This window comes from Leptodactylus fuscus, chromosome 5 (genome assembly GCF_031893055.1).
Source record: "Leptodactylus fuscus isolate aLepFus1 chromosome 5, aLepFus1.hap2, whole genome shotgun sequence".
In the NCBI taxonomy this organism is placed as follows: domain Eukaryota; kingdom Metazoa; phylum Chordata; class Amphibia; order Anura; family Leptodactylidae; genus Leptodactylus; species Leptodactylus fuscus.
The window spans coordinates 138,461,181-138,480,045 of record NC_134269.1 but is presented as its reverse complement, the minus strand read 5'-3'; the positions used below and the strand labels follow the sequence as shown (position 1 = coordinate 138,480,045).

The window sequence follows — 18,865 nt, the reverse complement described above, 5'->3', positions numbered from 1 at the left end:
TTATTATTTATTTATTTATTTATATAGCACCATTAATTACATTTAAAAGGATGAGGGTATGCCAAAAAACTTTTAAACATGTTACAAGAGCTTGCCGCCCCCTCACCTATCTGATCTGATCACCTATTCAGCTATTGCTAAGTTGGTGAGAAAATAACCTCCTGCTATAATAGATGGTGTAGCCTCATTCAATTGATCTCATACAATAGTATGTTTCTAGCACCACTTACAGGCTGATCACATATGAGCACTATTAGTAAATGAACATTCTTTCTGTTTTCTGGATTGGTCAGTGAATATCTCATATCGTACCACTCATAGTCTCTGTGCTGCCACAGTTGGAATGGAAAACTGTATTTTGATGTTCAGTTAACTGTGTGTTGGTTCCTCTCCAGGGTAATAGATCTGGAATGTGCTGTTGCTATGTAGTCGGAGATTTACAGTAGCTCTTGGTGTTGGTCATTAAGTGACAAAAGCATATGTATCTTCACGGTATCTTTATGGAACTTAGCTTTTTTAATATTTGAAATGTTTTCACCTTTTCAGTGGAATGGCGTTAAGGGAGACAGCGATTGGTGATAATGGGAATGCCTATCCCCCTTGAGCTACAGCAGCAAGGCTCTTCACGCTTGGCAGGATTGAAGTCTGAACAATACATCCCTAGGGTAACTCTAAAATGGAATTTGTTCACAATATGCAAACATTCTAAATGAACAGAATGAAAAGCGAGAGTGTGGGATCCACACAACAACATAGGTGATGGGAGGGGGATGGGTGGCACTGGCAATGCTCGTAGATACATAGGCATCAGCATCTGTGCTGTCTGTGCCCTCATCACTGAGCTTTGTAGATTTCTCTCCGCTGACTGCAGCCAATCACAGTGCACAGGTGAACAGAGGCTGGGCAGGCTCAGCTCACATATACGTCTGTCTCCTGAATGCAAGCAGCCTTCATCAGATGGGATAATATCGCACAAGCACACACAACCTGTTTCTCTTACGCTTTCTTTGAAACTTCTCTGCTGCCAACACACACAATAGCAAGGAATGAAGACAAAGAGAAATGGTCACAGACCAGGAATCCAATGCCCTCATGCAGACATCAGCTAGTGAATGCTGTCCTATAGCAGGTAATGATCATATTTTCCATCTTCCATCATTAGAAATGTCTGTATTATATATTTAGTGGTAGAAGACTCTCCCTGAGATTAGAGCTATGTCTATATATTTACACCATGTGTGAACTTTCCGAATATATATCTCTTACATTTCCCTTGTAAATAAAAGACTGAGACCGTTTACTGAACTATTACTGATATCTTTATGGAGTTGCTTTAGTTTCTTACACTAAACACAGTTTGTTTGATTTTCAGTGCCAGTGTGAATACTGCTACAACATTTATAACTGAGGTATAATGTTCCCTTAAGATACCTCCACACAAAGTAGTGACTGAGAAAGAACCATAATGCCTTTGTTTGATTCATCTTTGTTCGAGGAACTTGGAAATGTACTTGCAAAATGGAAAAGCATTACCTACGTGTTTCTGCTGCTCACCGTCAGCATTGTTGGTGGTGCTCCTGGGGTGTGTCCTCCAGCTTGCATTTGTGCCAGTGATATAGTAAGCTGCACTAATAGGAACTTATCTATGGTGCCCAGGACAATCTTCAAGTGTATTAGAAAACTAGATCTAAGCTACAATAAAATAGGGTTCCTGGACCCCGACTGGTTCCCAGTCATGTTTGATAAATTGCACACTTTAATATTACATCATAATACAATAAGCAGCATCTCTGGTGGTAGTTTCTCCACCTTACGAAATGTGAGATTTCTTGATTTATCATCAAATCATCTAAGGACGCTGAGTAACCCGGTTTTTCAAGAACTTAAGATGCTAGAAGAGCTCCTGCTGTACAACAATCAGTTAACTAACATTGATTCTGGGGCTTTTGGAGGACTACATAAACTGCAGAAATTGTATCTGAGTTACAATGCACTAACGCATTTCCCACTGGACTTGTACATTGGCAGAAATAAACTGTCGGAACTTGTATTGTTGGACATTTCTCACAATCAGTTGCAAGCAGTGCCTGTCCAGGATATAAGTTTAATTTCCGCAAGGCAACTCAGCGGAATTTACCTTCACGAGAACCGATTTTTATGTGACTGCCATTTAAATACAATGTTAAACTTCTGGTATCGGAGGCATTTTACTCCAGTCGTAGATTTCAAAAGTTATTATAGCTGCACTTTACCATCTGAGTCCAAAAAACTGCTACTTATTCAAGAGAACTTTCTCAACTGTTCCGAAAGTACTGTGAATGATTCTTATCATGCGTTTGGTCTGTTGTATGAGGTTCAGATTGGAGAGAGGCTGGTGGTCCATTGTGACAGCAAGATAGTCGACAAAGATACACAATTTATTTGGAGAAGCCCAGAGGACAAAACACTCGAACCAGAAAAAAAGACGGATCATTACCGTGTGTTTCTCAATGGAAGTCTGGAAATTGAAGAGGCACAAATTGTAGATTCAGGTATTTATTCCTGCACCGCAATAAACAAACTGGTTAATGAAACCATAGATATTAGAGTAACAGTGGGCAATTTTACAAGTCACAAGTCTCATTCACATGAAGCATTCAACACGGCCTTTACTACACTTGCTGCATGTGTAGTCAGTATCATTTTAGTCCTACTCTACCTTTATCTCACCCCCTGCAGATGTTGGTGTAAGTCTAGGAAAAATAAAAGAAAACAGAACCAAAACAGTGCTCACTCCTCCATCTTAAGTGCCACACCATCACATGAGCCCCAGAGTGAAAGAAAATCAAGCACAGGAAAACGGGTAGTGTTCCTGGAACCAGTCAAGGAAACCCAGCAAGGCCAAAATGGGAAAGCCCGACTGATTCCCAGTGAGAATCTCACTGCCGATGGCATCTTAAAGAATAGCAGATCAAAGTCTGACTCGGATTCCGTCAACTCTGTCTTCTCAGATGCTCCTTTCATCGCACCAGTCTAAGAATTTGCTTGATTCTCTTACAGACTGCGTATTGTGGCATACTAAAAGCAACAGTGACTCTCAACAAACTTAAAACTCGTAGAAACCGATGCCTTTGTAAATCTAATGTCTAATAATGGAAATGAATGTACAGTTCCATATTTCACTAGCTACAAGCACATACAGGAAACAAGTTTGAGTCAGGAATTACCTTTGAAACGATCACCTATATAACTACCTGTCTTTGTTTACCAAGGATTCTTCTGTTTTAGGAAGACCAGTTTGTATTTTTTTAGCTCTGGGATTTGTTGTGAGTTTACAACAATTGCATTTGTAACATTTGCAGTTGGACATGTTACTTGGACCTATCAACTGGATGCAGTCTTAGATTGTATTATTGTACTAGATTGCAGTGACACAGGTGTAGGGCTTAATGTAGCAACATATAGTGATATACAGTCATCTTTAAGAAAGTCATTTCTGTGGTTGCTTACTAAGTAATACAATAGACATAGCCTATGCCACCATTTTCTATCTAAGCCTAACTTTACTCACATAGTATGTCTAAGCTTCAGTGCTAATGCTCATGCATTTACTATTATTCCGCGTACTGAGAGAGAACACATCCTATATGTTTTATTTATGTAAATTCTTATTCTAAGAATTATTTTTTAATTATTTTTATTTTTTTCTATTTTGGGTATAGAAGGATTTAATAGAAAAAGCCTTTGCTATGCAAAGTGATTATCTTGAGCTAAATGTTAGCACAGGCAGAAAATCATCCAAATGGGACTTCTTCTCTTGTATCTATGATTACTACTGCAGATGTTCACTTACAAGAGGTTAATATTCTCCTGTAGACGGGAATATCCCTTAATCGGGCAAAGCTGATATTTAGACCATGACGAATGAAAATTCAGATGATGTTGGCGTTCTGACATAATATTGTTTACAGGAATATATTATTTGTGCGACGTCATTTTATTGTGCACTGATATCATTTGCACTAGTGATTACAGATTAACCAAATATTTGGAAGCAAGTAAATTGCTTGTAAATCTCAATTTCATTTAGCTAAGATGACTGAGGTAATGACTTAGAGAGACGAGATAGAAGAGATAGAAGGTCTATATTTAATAACAGTATAACAGATTAGGTAGAGTGTTTGGTAGATGTTTAGGATCTGCCTTGGATATATACGTATATATATAAATATATATCTATCAACTATTGAATAGCTTTACTCAGTTTTAATGATATACTGTACTAGCAGCAGTTTAATAGCCATAAAGCTTAATGATGTTGGGTCATCATGTTGTCCTATTATGAAGGCATATAGTAGATAAAATATAGTGTACCCCTCATTATAAGATGTTCTACTAATATAATATGTATTTGCCTCCATATAGCCAATGTGTATTTTTTCACTTTGAAGGTCTATGTTTATATTCTGTTCTGTTCCTTGATATCAATTTGTATGGTGGTGTATGTATGAAGCAAGAAAAATAATGTTAATGTTGAAGAGGGGTGCAAGATAAATGTCATTATCTGTTCAACATAAAACATGCTCAAAAATAAAAGATTGCCTGAATTATTTCACATTGTGCTTATTAGTTTTTCTTTTTCATTTCTGATATTGGTGTACATTATGTAATACAACGTATTGCCTAGAATTGAGGACATGTTACATTTTGCTATACTTGCTGGCCATACAATTTGCATTCAACACCTGACTTAAATAAACTAATGGCACAAGGTTCTGCTTTTTGTGCTTAATCATTGCTATATATACACAGAAAATCCTTGTTTAAGTAATAAGAAAAGAAGTAAATTGTATTACTGACACTTAATATCCTTTGTCTGTTTTAAGTAAACAATTCATTAATATTTCTTTTTTCCTATTTCCTTACATATAAAATTAAAACAATAACCTTCTAGCCAGCGGTTGTTTTAAAATGACAGGCTAGTAACTTATTTCAATATTTTATTGTATTTTTTTTAAACTAATGATATTAGAATTCATCAATAGTCATCAAGTTCAATGCATGCTAACCAGACAGCTCAAGCCACAGCAATATGCAGGTAATTCCAAATGGTATACACCCTATTACAGGGAGAACCGATAATAAATCAAGAAACTGAGAAGCAGCAGAGAAGAACCAAAGTACGGTATATAACATTGGGACAATTTTATTAATACTGTCTAAAAGTAAGGGCTCGTTCACATGGGGCAAGAGGGTTCGAATTTTGCATCAGAATTGGCCTCAAAATCCACCCCCTCACAATAGAGGTTTATTTAGACCGTTAGCATTCTTTTTTCTGCTAGTGGTTTGTTCCTGCTCACAGAAAAAAAGCAAGCTGCCCTTTCTTCAGGTGGATTCCGTGGCTGTTTCAGCTGCGGCGTCCGCCTCGAGACAGCACCCTCCGGACTAGGCCCATTAATTTGGGCCTGATCTGAAGCAGAAAGCTGTGATGGGATGTCGGTGCACTGTACTGGCATCCAGTGGTGTAACTAGGAATGGCGGGGCCCCATGGCGAACTTTTGACATGACCCTCCCCCGACCGATGCCGAAGACCTCGACCGACCCCCTCCTACGCATTCCTGCGTGCTCTATTATGCTCCACAGTGGTCCCTGCACACAGTATTATACCCCATAGTGGCCCCTGAACACAGTATTATGTCCCTTAGTGGCCCCTGCACACAGTATTGTGTCCCTCAGTGGCCCCTCCACACAGTATTATGTCCCTCAGTGGCCCCTCCACACAGTATTATACCCCATAGTGACCCCTCCTCACAGTATTATGCCCCATAGTGACCCCTCCACACAGTATCATCCCCCTTAGTGGCCCCTCCACACAGTATTATCCCCCATAGTGGCCCCTGCACACAGTATTATCCCCCATAGTGGCCCCTTCACACAGTATTATCCCCCATAGTGGCCCCTGCACACAGTATTATCCCCCATAGTGGCCCCTGCACACAGTATTATGTCCCACTGTGGTCACCCATAAACAATTATTATACTCTGGGGTCTTTTCAGACCCCAGTGTTTAATAATTGTTTATGGGTGAGAAAAACATAAAAAAAACTCTGCTACTCACCTATCTCCCAGCTCCTACGATGTTGGCCTCCAAAGTAGTCCATCTTCAATGACGTCAGATGTCACATGACCCGGGACGCAGGCCAGGGTCATGAGACACCAGACGACCAGGCCGAAGCCTGCCCGGATCGTGGAGAGGTAAGTAACAGTGTTTTTTATGTTTCTTACCTCTCCCGGGCTGCCGATCATTATACTCGGGGGTCCGAAAAGACCTCCGAATATAATGATAGCAGTGGTAGTGGCTGTCACCGGGCCCCTAATGTCCCGGGCCCTGTGGCAGCTGCCTCTGCTGCTATGGCGGTAGTTACGCCACTGCCAGCATCCCGTCACAGCAGCCGCATGTGAACTAGCCCTTAGACAGCACAAAGTTAGACTAGACAGTATTAAAATGTGCAAGATTTTTCATAATGGCTGATGTTGGATGATAAATCTGCTGTATTATTAGACTGTCTAGTTTAACTTTTCACCAGTCACGAAAGTTCATTGATGTAGATTAAGCCAGAATTCTGTTGCATTTTACTAAGTAAATCTCCCAAATAGCTGTCTTGTCTATGACTTTTGAAGTTTGCGGAATAATTCCTTTTTTTTTTACCTTTGGTTATATGTGTGTTCAGAACCACAGATATATAGTATAGATGAAACACTAAGGCCTTGTTCACATCTGCGTTCGGTATTCCGTTCCGGGAGTCCGCATGGGAACCCCCCAAACAGAATACCAAACGCACTGGCAAGCGGTGCGCCAGTGAAAGCACATGGACCCCATAGACTATAATGGGGTCCGTGTGCTTGCTACAAGATCTCTGCTGGCAACATGTGGACAGGAAAGTAATTCACAATCTACTTTCATATCTGCATGTTCCATGCGGAGATCTCGTGGCAAGCACACAGACCCCATTATAGGGGGGTCCCCATGTGAACTCCCCAAATGGATTACCAAATACAGATGTAAACAAGGCCTTAGGATTGATGCACATGGTGCATAAAATGTCTATACTGTGACAAAATTTAAATATCATTTCTAGAGCACAGACCCTACATAAAAAAGGGCTTCCCTCTGCTAGAATGCTTCTTAATTTCTCTTGTAGCAATAGAAAGCACTTTTGGTGGTCTAGGGTAATGAAGGGGCTACTGGTGGTATCTCTTGTGGTCTAGGCAATGGAAGGGTTATTGGTAGTATCTCTTGTGGTCTAGATAAAAGGGGCTAATGGTAAAATCCCTTGTTGAGTCAATACAAACATAGGACAGTGAAGGCATGACAGTGTATATAGAGGGAAAGCCCACTGTCACTACAGCACTCAGCAACCTATTTTTAGCAATACTACCCCGCTACCTTTATTTTAATTGGGTCCACGTTTTTATTATGCAGTTTGAAATAAATGTTACATTTTATTCAATTTGATAGGGAATTTTTTCAGTGTATGTATATTAGTCCAGTCCCTACATCCTGTGTATTCTAAAATCCCTTGTGGCCTAGATAATACAGGGACAAATGTTGGCATCTCCTGTTGTCTAAGTAATAAAGGGGCTAACAGTAGCATCTATTGAGGTCTAGGTAAAAGAGGGGCTAAAAACATCTTGTGTGATCTAGGGCGGTAAATAACAGAGAATTTGTTAATGATGACATCTCTAGTGGTCTAGGGTATTGCAGAAACCTTTCTTCTTCATCCATCTATGCTGTAGAATGATCAGATATAGAAACTTCATCAGATCTCAGTCAATCACCAAGTATCTCAATCATAGACGTTCTGTGAATGGCTGACTGTGATGCAGTGTCTGTGTCATCTGAAAGAGACTTGTGGAGACTGAGCACAGATAGGGTCAGAGAGAAGAAGGCTAAACAGGCTGTATAGTCTATATGTTCATCCCTAATGATTTAGCTAATAATATTTTTTTTTACATTATGCCATTATATTCCACAGGGCTTTACAAATCAGAGTAATAAATCAATTCATACAAAAGTAGTGAGAACCCTGCTCATGAGTGCTTACAATCTGTGAGGTAGAAGCGGTGACTCAAGAAATAGAAGTGCTTATACAGTGGACCAGATTTTTATAAGGTTACACAAATAAATATATATATGTATGAGTTGGTCACCAGCCAGTCTCCTTCTATGTAGAGATCCAAAGTGGCTGATCCTATACATTTACACTTAAAGGCATCATGTTTTGAGATATCATAAGGAGAAGTTTTAACAGAGGAGGGTTAGCTTGTGAAGCACAAAAACGTTAGCTTAGGAAATGTGACAGGCCTGCCTAAAGAAATGTGGCTTTAGAAAGTCCTTAAAGCTGTGGAGGTTGGTTGTTAATCTGATTGTCCAAGGTAGTACATTCTAGAGGACTGGTTCAACTGGAGTGTAATCCTTGAGATGGGAATAGGAGATTCTAATTATGGAGGATGTTAGTCTAGGTTGGGGGTGTAAAACTCATTTTCACCAAGGGTCACATTATCCTTATGGATGTCCTCAAAGGGCTGTTTGTAATTCTGCAACTGTATAACCTTAGCTATTCCAGTTAGACATAGTTACATTTATAACCCATTAAAGGTAATCGTAAAGCTGAAGGTAAGATAATGTTAATACACATAAATAATAGTGTCTGAATTATCTCCCACCTATAGGTAACAACCTCCTTCCAAAGGTAATAGTGTCCATTTGTCTCACTACATAGATATTGGGGACCACCACAGGTAATAGTTCTCCCCAGTCTCGGAGACACAACGCTGCTGAATTGAATATTTACCTCTTTTTCCAGCAAAGCCCTGACGCCTTGCTTGGCCGTGCACCTCTTCTATTATCCTCTCAGCTACCCTATCACCTGCACTTTGGTACCACAAGCAGTACCACTGGGAGACAGCATGACTGGAAGGACATTAAAAGCGGTGTCCAGGTATAGGTACCAACTGATAATTTACTCATATTTTACCCATCCACTCTCCTGTCCATGACGGCTCTGCTACTACCACCAGGGCACGCTGTACCCAATGCTGAACAACGCCAGAATGTAGCATTTTGACATTCTTCAGCATTGTGATGCAATATGCAGCACCACCTAGAGGTGGAAATGGAGACCAGTCTGGACAGGAGTGTAGATTAATGAGTAAATTAATTAAATTTAAATTAAATGAATAAAGAATGTCAATCACCCAGTTCATTCCATGAGGCTCCGTCTGAGGATGGTTTTACAGTGGTAATAATTGAATCTAAAGCTAAATTAAAATGTACAGTGCTTACATCCAATGTGACAACGTTGGTATGTTCTGTACTGTGTACACTTGGAAACGAATTACAACTAATTTTGTTTTTTGACTCATCAGTACAATATTTGGAAATCAAGAAATAAATATTGTGTGGTAAACAAATGTGAAAATGCAACAGAGCAAAAACGTATTTACAGGTATAAGATCACAGTTCTGTAGATTACACATTTCAGTTGCAGAAACTTGGGTAGTAGGGCTCTGGGTGGTGGTGGTCACAGTGTTCATGGTGGAGGTGATCACCAAACCTTCCTAAGGGTGCCTTCACACGGAGTTTACACTCCGTGTATTCTGTCTACGCTCCTTGTATTCTGTCCATTTTATACGTGTAAAAATACACGTGTAAAATGTAGTTAGCCATTGAGTTCAATGGCTTGTTCGTATAACGTGCGTCTTTTTGCGTGCGTCATTTTGCACGCGCATCTACGCGCGAAAAAAGAAGCTCGTTATACGAACAAGCCATTGAATTCAATGGCTAACTACATTTTACACGTGTATTTTTACACGTGTAAAATGGACAGAATACATGGAGCGTAGACACAATACATGGAGCGTAAAGTTCGTGTGAAGGCACCCTAACTCCCAGGCCAGACACAGTTAACATATACAGTCCTATGAAAAAGTTTGGGCACCCCTATTAATCTTAATCATTTTTAGTTCTAAATATTTTGGTATTTGCAACAGCCATTTCAGTTTGATATATCTAATAACTGATGGACACAGTAATATTTCAGGATTGAAATGAGGTTTATTGTACTAACAGAAAATGTGCAATATGCATTAAACCAAAATTTGACCGGTGCAAAAGTATGGGCACCTCAACAGAAAAGTGACATTAATATTTAGTAGATCCTCCTTTTGCAAAGATAACAGCCTCTAGTCGCTTCCTGTAGCTTTTAATCAGTTCCTAGATCCTGGATGAAGGTATTTTGGACAAACAATTCAAGTTCAGTTAAGTTTGATGGTCGCCGAGCATGGACAGCCCGCTTCAAATCATCCCACAGATGTTCAATGATATTCGGGTCTGGGGACTGGGATGGCCATTCCAGAACATTGTAATTGTTCCTCTGCATGAATGCCTGAGTCGATTTGGAGCAATGTTTTGGATCATTGTCTTGCTGAAATATCCATCCCCGGCGTAACTTCAACTTCGTCACTGATTCTTGAACATTATTCTCAAGAATCTGCTGATACTGAGTGGAATCCATGCGACCCTCAACTTTAACAAGATTCCCGGTGCCGGCATTGGCCACACAGCCCCAAAGCATGATGGAACCTCCACCAAATTTTACAGTGGGTAGCAAGTGTTTTTCTTGGAATGCTGTTTCTTTTTGGACGCCATGCATAACGCCTTTTAGTATGACCAAACAACTCAATCTTTGTTTCCAAAATGAAGTTGGCTTGTCCAAATGTGCTTTTGCATACCTCAGGCAACTCTATTTGTGGCGTACGTGCAGAAACGGCTTCTTTCTCATCACTCTCCCATACAGCTTCTCCTTGTGCAAAGTGCGCTGTATTGTTGACCGATGCACAGTGACACCATCTGCAGCAAGATGATGCTGCAGCTCTTTGGAGGTGGTCTATGGATTGTCCTTGACTGTTCTCACCATTCTTCTTCTCTGCCTTTCTGATATTTTTCTTGGCCTGCCACTTCTGGGCTTAACAAGAACTGTCCCTGTGGTCTTCCATTTCCTTACTATGTTCCTCACAGTGGAAACTGACAGGTTAAATCTCTAAGACAACGTTTTGTATCCTTCCCCTGAACAACTATGTTGAACAATCTTTGTTTTCAGATCATTTGAGAGCGGGCTGTCCATGCTCGGTGACCATCAAACTTAACTGAACTTGAATTGTTTTGTAGAAAGAAATGGTCCAAAATACCTTCATCCAGGATCTAGGAACTGATTAACAGCTACAGGAAGCGACTAGAGGCTGTTATCTTTGCAAAAGGAGGATGTACTAAATATTAATGTCACTTTTCTGTTGAGGTGCCCATACTTATGCACCGGTCAAATTTTGGTTTAATGCATATTGCGCATTTTCTGTTAGTACAATAAACCTCATTTCAATCCTGAAATATTACTGTGTCCATCAGTTATTAGATATATCAAACTGAAATGGCTGTTGCAAACACCAAAATATTTAGAACTAAAAATGATTAAGATTAATAGGGGTGCCCAAACTTTTTCATAGGACTGTAGTTGCACTTAAAAGGAGTCTACTAGCTCCTCGAAGCATATGTAACTGCCACTTCCATGTTACTGAGCACACTACAGTGATAAACAACATACCATTGTTCTTTATGTTACTTTTGTGTATTTGGAGAAAACAATTTTAAAGTATTATGCAAATGAATCAGTTGATGCACTTGTGTGATCACTACAGGCTCTTCATTGTGTACATTGCTTCATATACATATGAGCACCATGTACCCTGCATACAGCTAAGCATTGGGTTGTCAAGAGTTGGACCCCAACAATCTGATATAGATGGCCTATCCTGATAACAGATCATCAGTATTTTAAATCTGAAAACCCCCTTTAATTCCACCTTTCCAATCTATGTAGAACATCAAAATATGTATTCTGTTATGTTTTAATTGATATTTTCATTTAGTTAGTCTTATGTTTTTAGTTTTATGTAACTATAGATTTATAATAGTTTTAGATTACAATTATAACATGTAAATCAAACTTTTATTTGATTTATTCTGTGTACAGGGATAGTACAAGCACAGACAGATGGGCAGCATGCTCCTGCTCATGTTTTCCTCATTTACACCCTCCCTGCACAGAGGAGAATGGAAGGTCAGCATGATTAGAATACACTTCAATGCAGGGACAGATAGCTCCAGTAGTTTGCTGTCTATATCTTAAATTGCCCGTTTTGACCTATTTTCAGTAAAGGATTCACAATCATTCTCTTATTCATATTTAAGTGTTTGGAGCTGACCTTTTCTTTCACAAAACAACCCACATCATAATATTCTGGTTCACAGGGGCTACTTAGATGCTTTCGTAGCAATTTCTTATATTTTACCACTATAAATAAACTCCTTTAGATCTTTTCTAAAGTATTTAGAAAGTATTTTTAAGGTATTATTTGTATGCATACTGATAAAGTATCAAGCATCTATGGGCTATGCCCTGAATTTCACCTAGTATTGAGTGTGAGGCCTTATTATTTTGTGGTGGGCCACTTAGGTGAATTAGAACTGTGTAGGACACAATTACATTTTGGAATACAAAAGTGGACACCATTACCACATAAAGAACCACACAAAGTACTAGTACTGTGTAAGGGACACTGAGATACACTGAATACTTATAAAATGTGATCTAGAGAAGATATATGGTGTAATATAAGTAGGGGGTTATTTAAATTTTTATATAATTTGTAATTAAAAAAAAATTTTTAAAATATTTTGTTTTGCCCCTCTCCCTCTTGTCCTACAGACTGGATCTATTAAAGGGTAAATGCTCTGATTTCTGGCTTACCGCCTGATCTTTACTGTATGAAGTGGAGCAGGCGCCTGCCTGGCAGATTCTGGCAAGGGGTTAAATACAAGGGCCCACTTATTCTTCTTGCACTATTGCAAATTCTTCCTGCAATCAGTCAAACCTCATTTTGATATTACTGAATTAATATATGAAGGTAATTTCAAAGGGTCTGCTTATATTTTCTTGCAGCTGTAATACGTAATGTTAGTTTTCTCTTTGTAGGACGGATACCGTATATAATCAGTTTTTTTTTATAATTGCATTATTTATGTATACTGTATACTACCAAACATAAAGTTGAGCTATTGTATCAAAAGTATTGTATCAATACATCAAATCCTGATGTGTTACAAAAATTTCCTTATAGATAAACAGCCATCAATGTATATATTTTTGGAGGAAGCAGGAGCAAAACATGTATGTGGGACTTGTGGCCCTGATATTTAAAGAGTTCTCTAACTGGAAAAAAAAAGTACAAAAGTCAATTTGACCTGGGATAAGGTATACATTTTCCTACCGTCTAAGTGTCAAAGCTTTGAATCTCACCTAACCTATTTGTTTCAATTGAGATGAAATGCAAACTGAACACCTTTATGAAGTGTAACCTTTCACTTACTGCCCCAATAGCAACTATTCATTGTGACAAGAACAAATAAATTATTCATTTGCTAACATGATTCGATAGCCAGGCTCATATAACTTGGCAATGCAATTTTACAAGCATTAAACAAATTAACTCCAAGATTCTATCCAATACTACATTGGTACAATAAGCCTTTCAAGGACTGAAAATCATAAAACATCTTGTTTGGCCGTATCTCTCCATGACCCTCCAAGATAAACTCCTTGCTTTGTGTAGCTTTTCTGTTTAACACGAAAGAAAGCATGTCATGAGCTTAGCTCTTATCACCTGCAAGCAACTAGAATTTTATCCTGAAGCACAGCATGTCTTTGCCTTCACATGGCAGAGGATGAAAAGTAGCTATAGCATTGAAATAAATGCATCTCACATGTATAATCTACTAGCATTTTCCCGTGACTTCGTCCGCGCATTTGGCGACGACCTACTTCGCTCTGCTACATCTATGTATATGCACAGTATACGTAGGTGTGGCCTGGCCCCCCCAACCCCACCTCCCAGATGTCCCTGGCCTCCCCTTCCAAGGGTCCCCTACAACCGCATGCGGGCCCCTGGCACCCTCCCACCCCAACTCCCGCATGTCCCCAGCCCCCCCCCCCCCCAACTGCTTCGGTCTTTGGTGGTCGCTTGCTCTTCTTTTGGATTGACGTGTCCCTGCTGGGGCTCTTGACACGGTCATTGGTCTATTGCAATACCTCACCTGTTTTCTTTTTGAGGTGTGCAAGGCTGTGCGCCTCCATGTATGACCCCTTTTTAATATCGACCATTACTCCCATTGCTCATTACTTGTAATTGATGGCCTTTTGGCCTGTCGCTTCATGCTGTTTTCTTATTATGCTCACTCTATTTGTTCTTGTATTATTTTCAAAAAAATTAAATAAACTTTGATGAAACATAAAAATCAGTCCATGGGCATATGAAATACGGTTGATAGTCATATGATGTACACACAGGTGCATGGCTTGTTATAAGACAGCTAAAAGCTTTTCATATTACAGGTCTTTATACAGAGGCTGATCAGTGACAATATTAGAGATATCCATTCACTCAACTTAGGTTTCCACATTTAGGCTAAGGCTAAGGCTCCTCCACATTGTGGAAAAGAGGCTTTTTTTGTTGCAGATTTTGCTTTGTTTTTTTTCTGAGCCAAAGCCAGGAGTAGATTGAGCAGAATCCACTACTCTAGGCTTTGGCTTAAAAAACTGCAGCAAATTCTGCAAATCCTGAATCTGTTTTTAGGCTAAGGCCCCAAGTAGCAAGCTACAGCCAAAAAGTGTTGCTGAAAAGATTGTGGTGGAATTATAGTTTTCTTCTGAGGAATTTCTGTCTCTATTATAACTACACACAAACCACCAGCATTTCCATAGGTATAATTGATATGGTGCAATTTTCCAAAGCACAATGATTTTTAAAATCGCAGCATTTCTGCGAGGTATTTTTTTAATGAAATGTGTGGATGACATTAGTAGTAGAGATGAGCGAACAGTGTTCTATCGAACTCATGTTCGATCGGATATTAGGCTGTTCGGCATGTTCGAATCGAATCGAACACCGCGTGGTAAAGTGCGCCATTACTCGATTCCCCTCCCACCTTCCCTGGCACCTTTTTTGCTCCAATAACAGCGCAGGGTAGGTGGGACAGGAACTACGACACTGGTGACGTTGAAAAAAGTAGGCAAAACCCATTGGCTGCCGAAAACATGTGACCTCTAATTTAAAAGAACAGCGACGCCCAGCTTTGCGTCATTCTGAGCTTGCAATTCACCGGGGACGGAGGTTTCCGTCCAGTTAGCTAGGGCTTAGATTCTGGGTAGGCAGGGACAGGCTAGGATAGGAAGGAGAAGACAACCAACAGCTCTTATAAGAGCTAAATTCCAGGGAGAAGCTTGTCAGTGTAACGTGGCACTGACGGGCTCAATCGCCGCAACCCAGCTTTCCCAGGATCCTGAATGGAATACACTGACAGTGTATTCCCGTATACCCCATATATACACCCCAAATCCCCGTTCCAACGGTGTGCCCCCCCACCTTCACCCCAGAAATACCCTGAAAGTCCCCTAGCAATAGAATTGGGGCTATATACACCCACTATTTTTGCTACTGCCATATAGTGCCATTGTCTGACTGGGAATTCAAAGAATATATTGGGGTTATAAATACCCAAATTTCTTGCTACTGGTATATAGTGCCATTGTCTGACTGGGAATTCAAAGAATATATTGGGGTTACAAATACCCTCATTTCTTGCTACTGGTATATAGTGCCATTGTCTGACTGGGAATTCAAAGAATATATTGGGGTTATAAATACCCTCATTTCTTGCTACTGGTATATAGTGCCATTGTCTGACTGGGAATTCAAAGAATATATTGGGGTTATAAATACCCTCATTTCTTGCTACTGGTATATAGTGCCATTGTCTGACTGGGAATTCAAAGAATATATTGGGGTTATAAATACCCTCATTTCTTGCTACTGGTATATAGTGCCATTGTCTGACTGGGAATTCAAAGAATATATTGGGGTTATAAATACCCTCATTTCTTGCTACTGGTATATAGTGCCATTTTCTGACTGGGAATTCAAGGAATATATTGGGGTTACAAATACCCTCATTTCTTGCTACTGGTATATAGTGCCATTGTCTGACTGGGAATTCAAAGAATATATTGGGGTTACGTGCACCCACAATTTTTGCTACTGGTATATAGTGCCATTGTCTCACTGGGAATTCAAAGAATATATTGGGGTTACAAATACCCTCATTTCTTGCTACTGGTATATAGTGCCATTGTCTGACTGGGAATTCAAAGAATATATTGGGGTTACAAATACCCTCATTTCTTGCTACTGCCATATAGTGCCAGTTTCTGACTGGGAATTCAAAGAATATATTGGGGTTACAAATACCCTCATTTCTTGCTACTGCCATATAGTGCCAGTTTCTGACTGGTAATTCAAAGAATATATTGGGGTTACGTGCACCCACAATTTTTGCTACTGGTATATAGTGCCATTGTCTGACTGGGAATTCAAAGAATATATTGGGGTTACAAATACCCTCATTTCTTGCTACTGCCATATAGTGCCAGTTTCTGACTGGTAATTCAAAGAATATATTGGGGTTATAAATACCCTCATTTCTTGCTACTGCCATATAGTGCCAGTTTCTGACTGGGAATTCAAAGAATATATTGGGGTTATAAATACCCTCATTTCTTGCTACTGGTATATAGTGCCATTGCCTGACTGGGAATTCAAAGAATATATTGGGGTTATAAATACCCTCATTTCTTGCTACTGGTATATAGTGCCATTGTCTGACTGGGAATTCAAAGAATATATTGGGGTTACAAATACCCTCATTTCTTGCTACTGCCATATAGTGCCAGTTTCTGACTGGGAATTCAAAGAATATATTGGGGTTATAAATACCCTCATTTCTTGCTACTGGTATATAGTGCCATTGTCTGACTGGGAATTCAAAGAATATATTGGGGTTATAAATACCCTCATTTCTTGCTACTGGTATATAGTGCCATTGTCTGACTGGGAATTCAAAGAATATATTGGGGTTATAAATACCCTCATTTCTTGCTACTGGTATATAGTGCCATTGTCTGACTGGGAATTCAAAGAATATATTGGGGTTACAAATACCCACATTTCTTGCTACTGGTATATAGTGCCATTGTCTGACTGGTAATTCAAAGAATATATTGGGGTTACAAATACCCTCATTTCTTGCTACTGCCATATAGTGCCAGTTTCTGACTGGTAATTCAAAGAATATATTGGGGTTACGTGCACCCACAATTTTTGCTACTGGTATATAGTGCCATTGTCTGACTGGGAATTCAAAGAATATATTGGGGTTACAAATACCCTCATTTCTTGCTACTGCCATATAGTGCCAGTTTCTGACTGGTAATTCAAAGAATATATTGGGGTTATAAATACCCTCATTTCTTGCTACTGCCATATAGTGCCAGTTTCTGACTGGGAATTCAAAGAATATATTAGGGTTATAAATACCCTCATTTCTTGCTACTGGTATATAGTGCCATTGTCTGACTGGGAATTCAAAGAATATATTGGGGTTATAAATACCCTCATTTCTTGCTACTGGTATATAGTGCCATTGTCTGACTGGGAATTCAAAGAATATATTGGGGTTACAAATACCCTCATTTCTTGCTACTGGTATATAGTGCCATTGTCTGACTGGGAATTCAAAGAATATATTGGGGCTACGTGCACCCACAATTTTTGCTACTGGTATATAGTGCCATTGTCTCACTGGGAATTCAAAGAATATATTGGGGTTACAAATACCCTCATTTCTTGCTACTGGTATATAGTGCCATTGTCTGACTGGGAATTCAAAGAATATATTGGGGTTACAAATACCCTCATTTCTTGCTACTGCCATATAGTGCCAGTTTCTGACTGGTAATTCAAAGAATATATTGGGGTTATAAATACCCTCATTTCTTGCTACTGCCATATAGTTCCAGTTTCTGACTAGGAATTCAAAGAATATATTGGGGTTATAAATACCCTCATTTCTTGCTACTGGTATATAGTGCCATTGTCTGACTGGGAATTCAAAGAATATATTGGGGTTATAAATACCCTCATTTCTTGCTACTGGTATATAGTGCCATTGTCTGACTGGGAATTCAAAGAATATATTGGGGTTACAAATACCCTCATTTCTTGCTACTGGTATATAGTGCCATTGTCTGACTGGGAATTCAAAGAATATATTGGGGTTACGTGCACCCACAATTTTTGCTACTGGTATATAGTGCCATTGTCTCACTGGGAATTCAAAGAATATATTGGGGTTACAAATACCCTCATTTCTTGCTACTGGTATATAGTGCCAGTTTCTGACTGGGAATTCAAAGAATATATTGGGGTTACAAATACCCTCATTTCTTGCTACTGCCATATAGTGCCAGTTTCTGACTGGTAATTCAAAGAATATATTGGGGTTACGTGCACCCACAATTTTTGCTACTGGTATATAGTGCCATTGTCTGACTGGGAATTCAAAGAATATATTGGAGTTACAAATACCCTCATTTCTTGCTACTGCCATATAGTGCCAGTTTCTGACTGGTAATTCAAAGAATATATTGGGGTTATAAGTACCCTCATTTCTTGCTACTGCCATATAGTGCCAGTTTCTGACTGGGAATTCAAAGAATATATTGGGGTTATAAATACCCTCATTTCTTGCTACTGGTATATAGTGCCAATGTTTGACTGGGAATTCAAAGAATATATTGGGGTTATAAATACCCTCATTTCTTGCTACTGGTATATAGTGCCATTGTCTGACTGGGAATTCAAAGAATATATTGGGGTT

General features: G+C 39.3%; 1 protein-coding gene across 1 annotated transcript; it reads left to right on the top strand.

The window, feature by feature from the left end:
- The first annotated feature begins 835 nt into the window (after nt 1-835).
- AMIGO2 (adhesion molecule with Ig like domain 2) lies at nt 836-4,579 on the top strand. The gene is made up of 2 exons (XM_075274301.1): nt 836-1,129; nt 1,373-4,579. The coding sequence occupies exon 2, from the start codon at nt 1,466-1,468 to the stop codon at nt 3,014-3,016; it is 1,551 nt and encodes a 516-aa protein (XP_075130402.1). The 5' UTR covers nt 836-1,129; nt 1,373-1,465; the 3' UTR covers nt 3,017-4,579.
- The last annotated feature ends 14,286 nt before the right edge of the window (nt 4,580-18,865 follow it).

What these genes read in the sequence shown, in the direction of transcription:
- AMIGO2 (XM_075274301.1), top strand. Translation starts at nt 1,466, where the DNA reads ATGCCTTTGTTTGATTCATCTTTGTTCGAGGAACTTGGAAATGTACTT.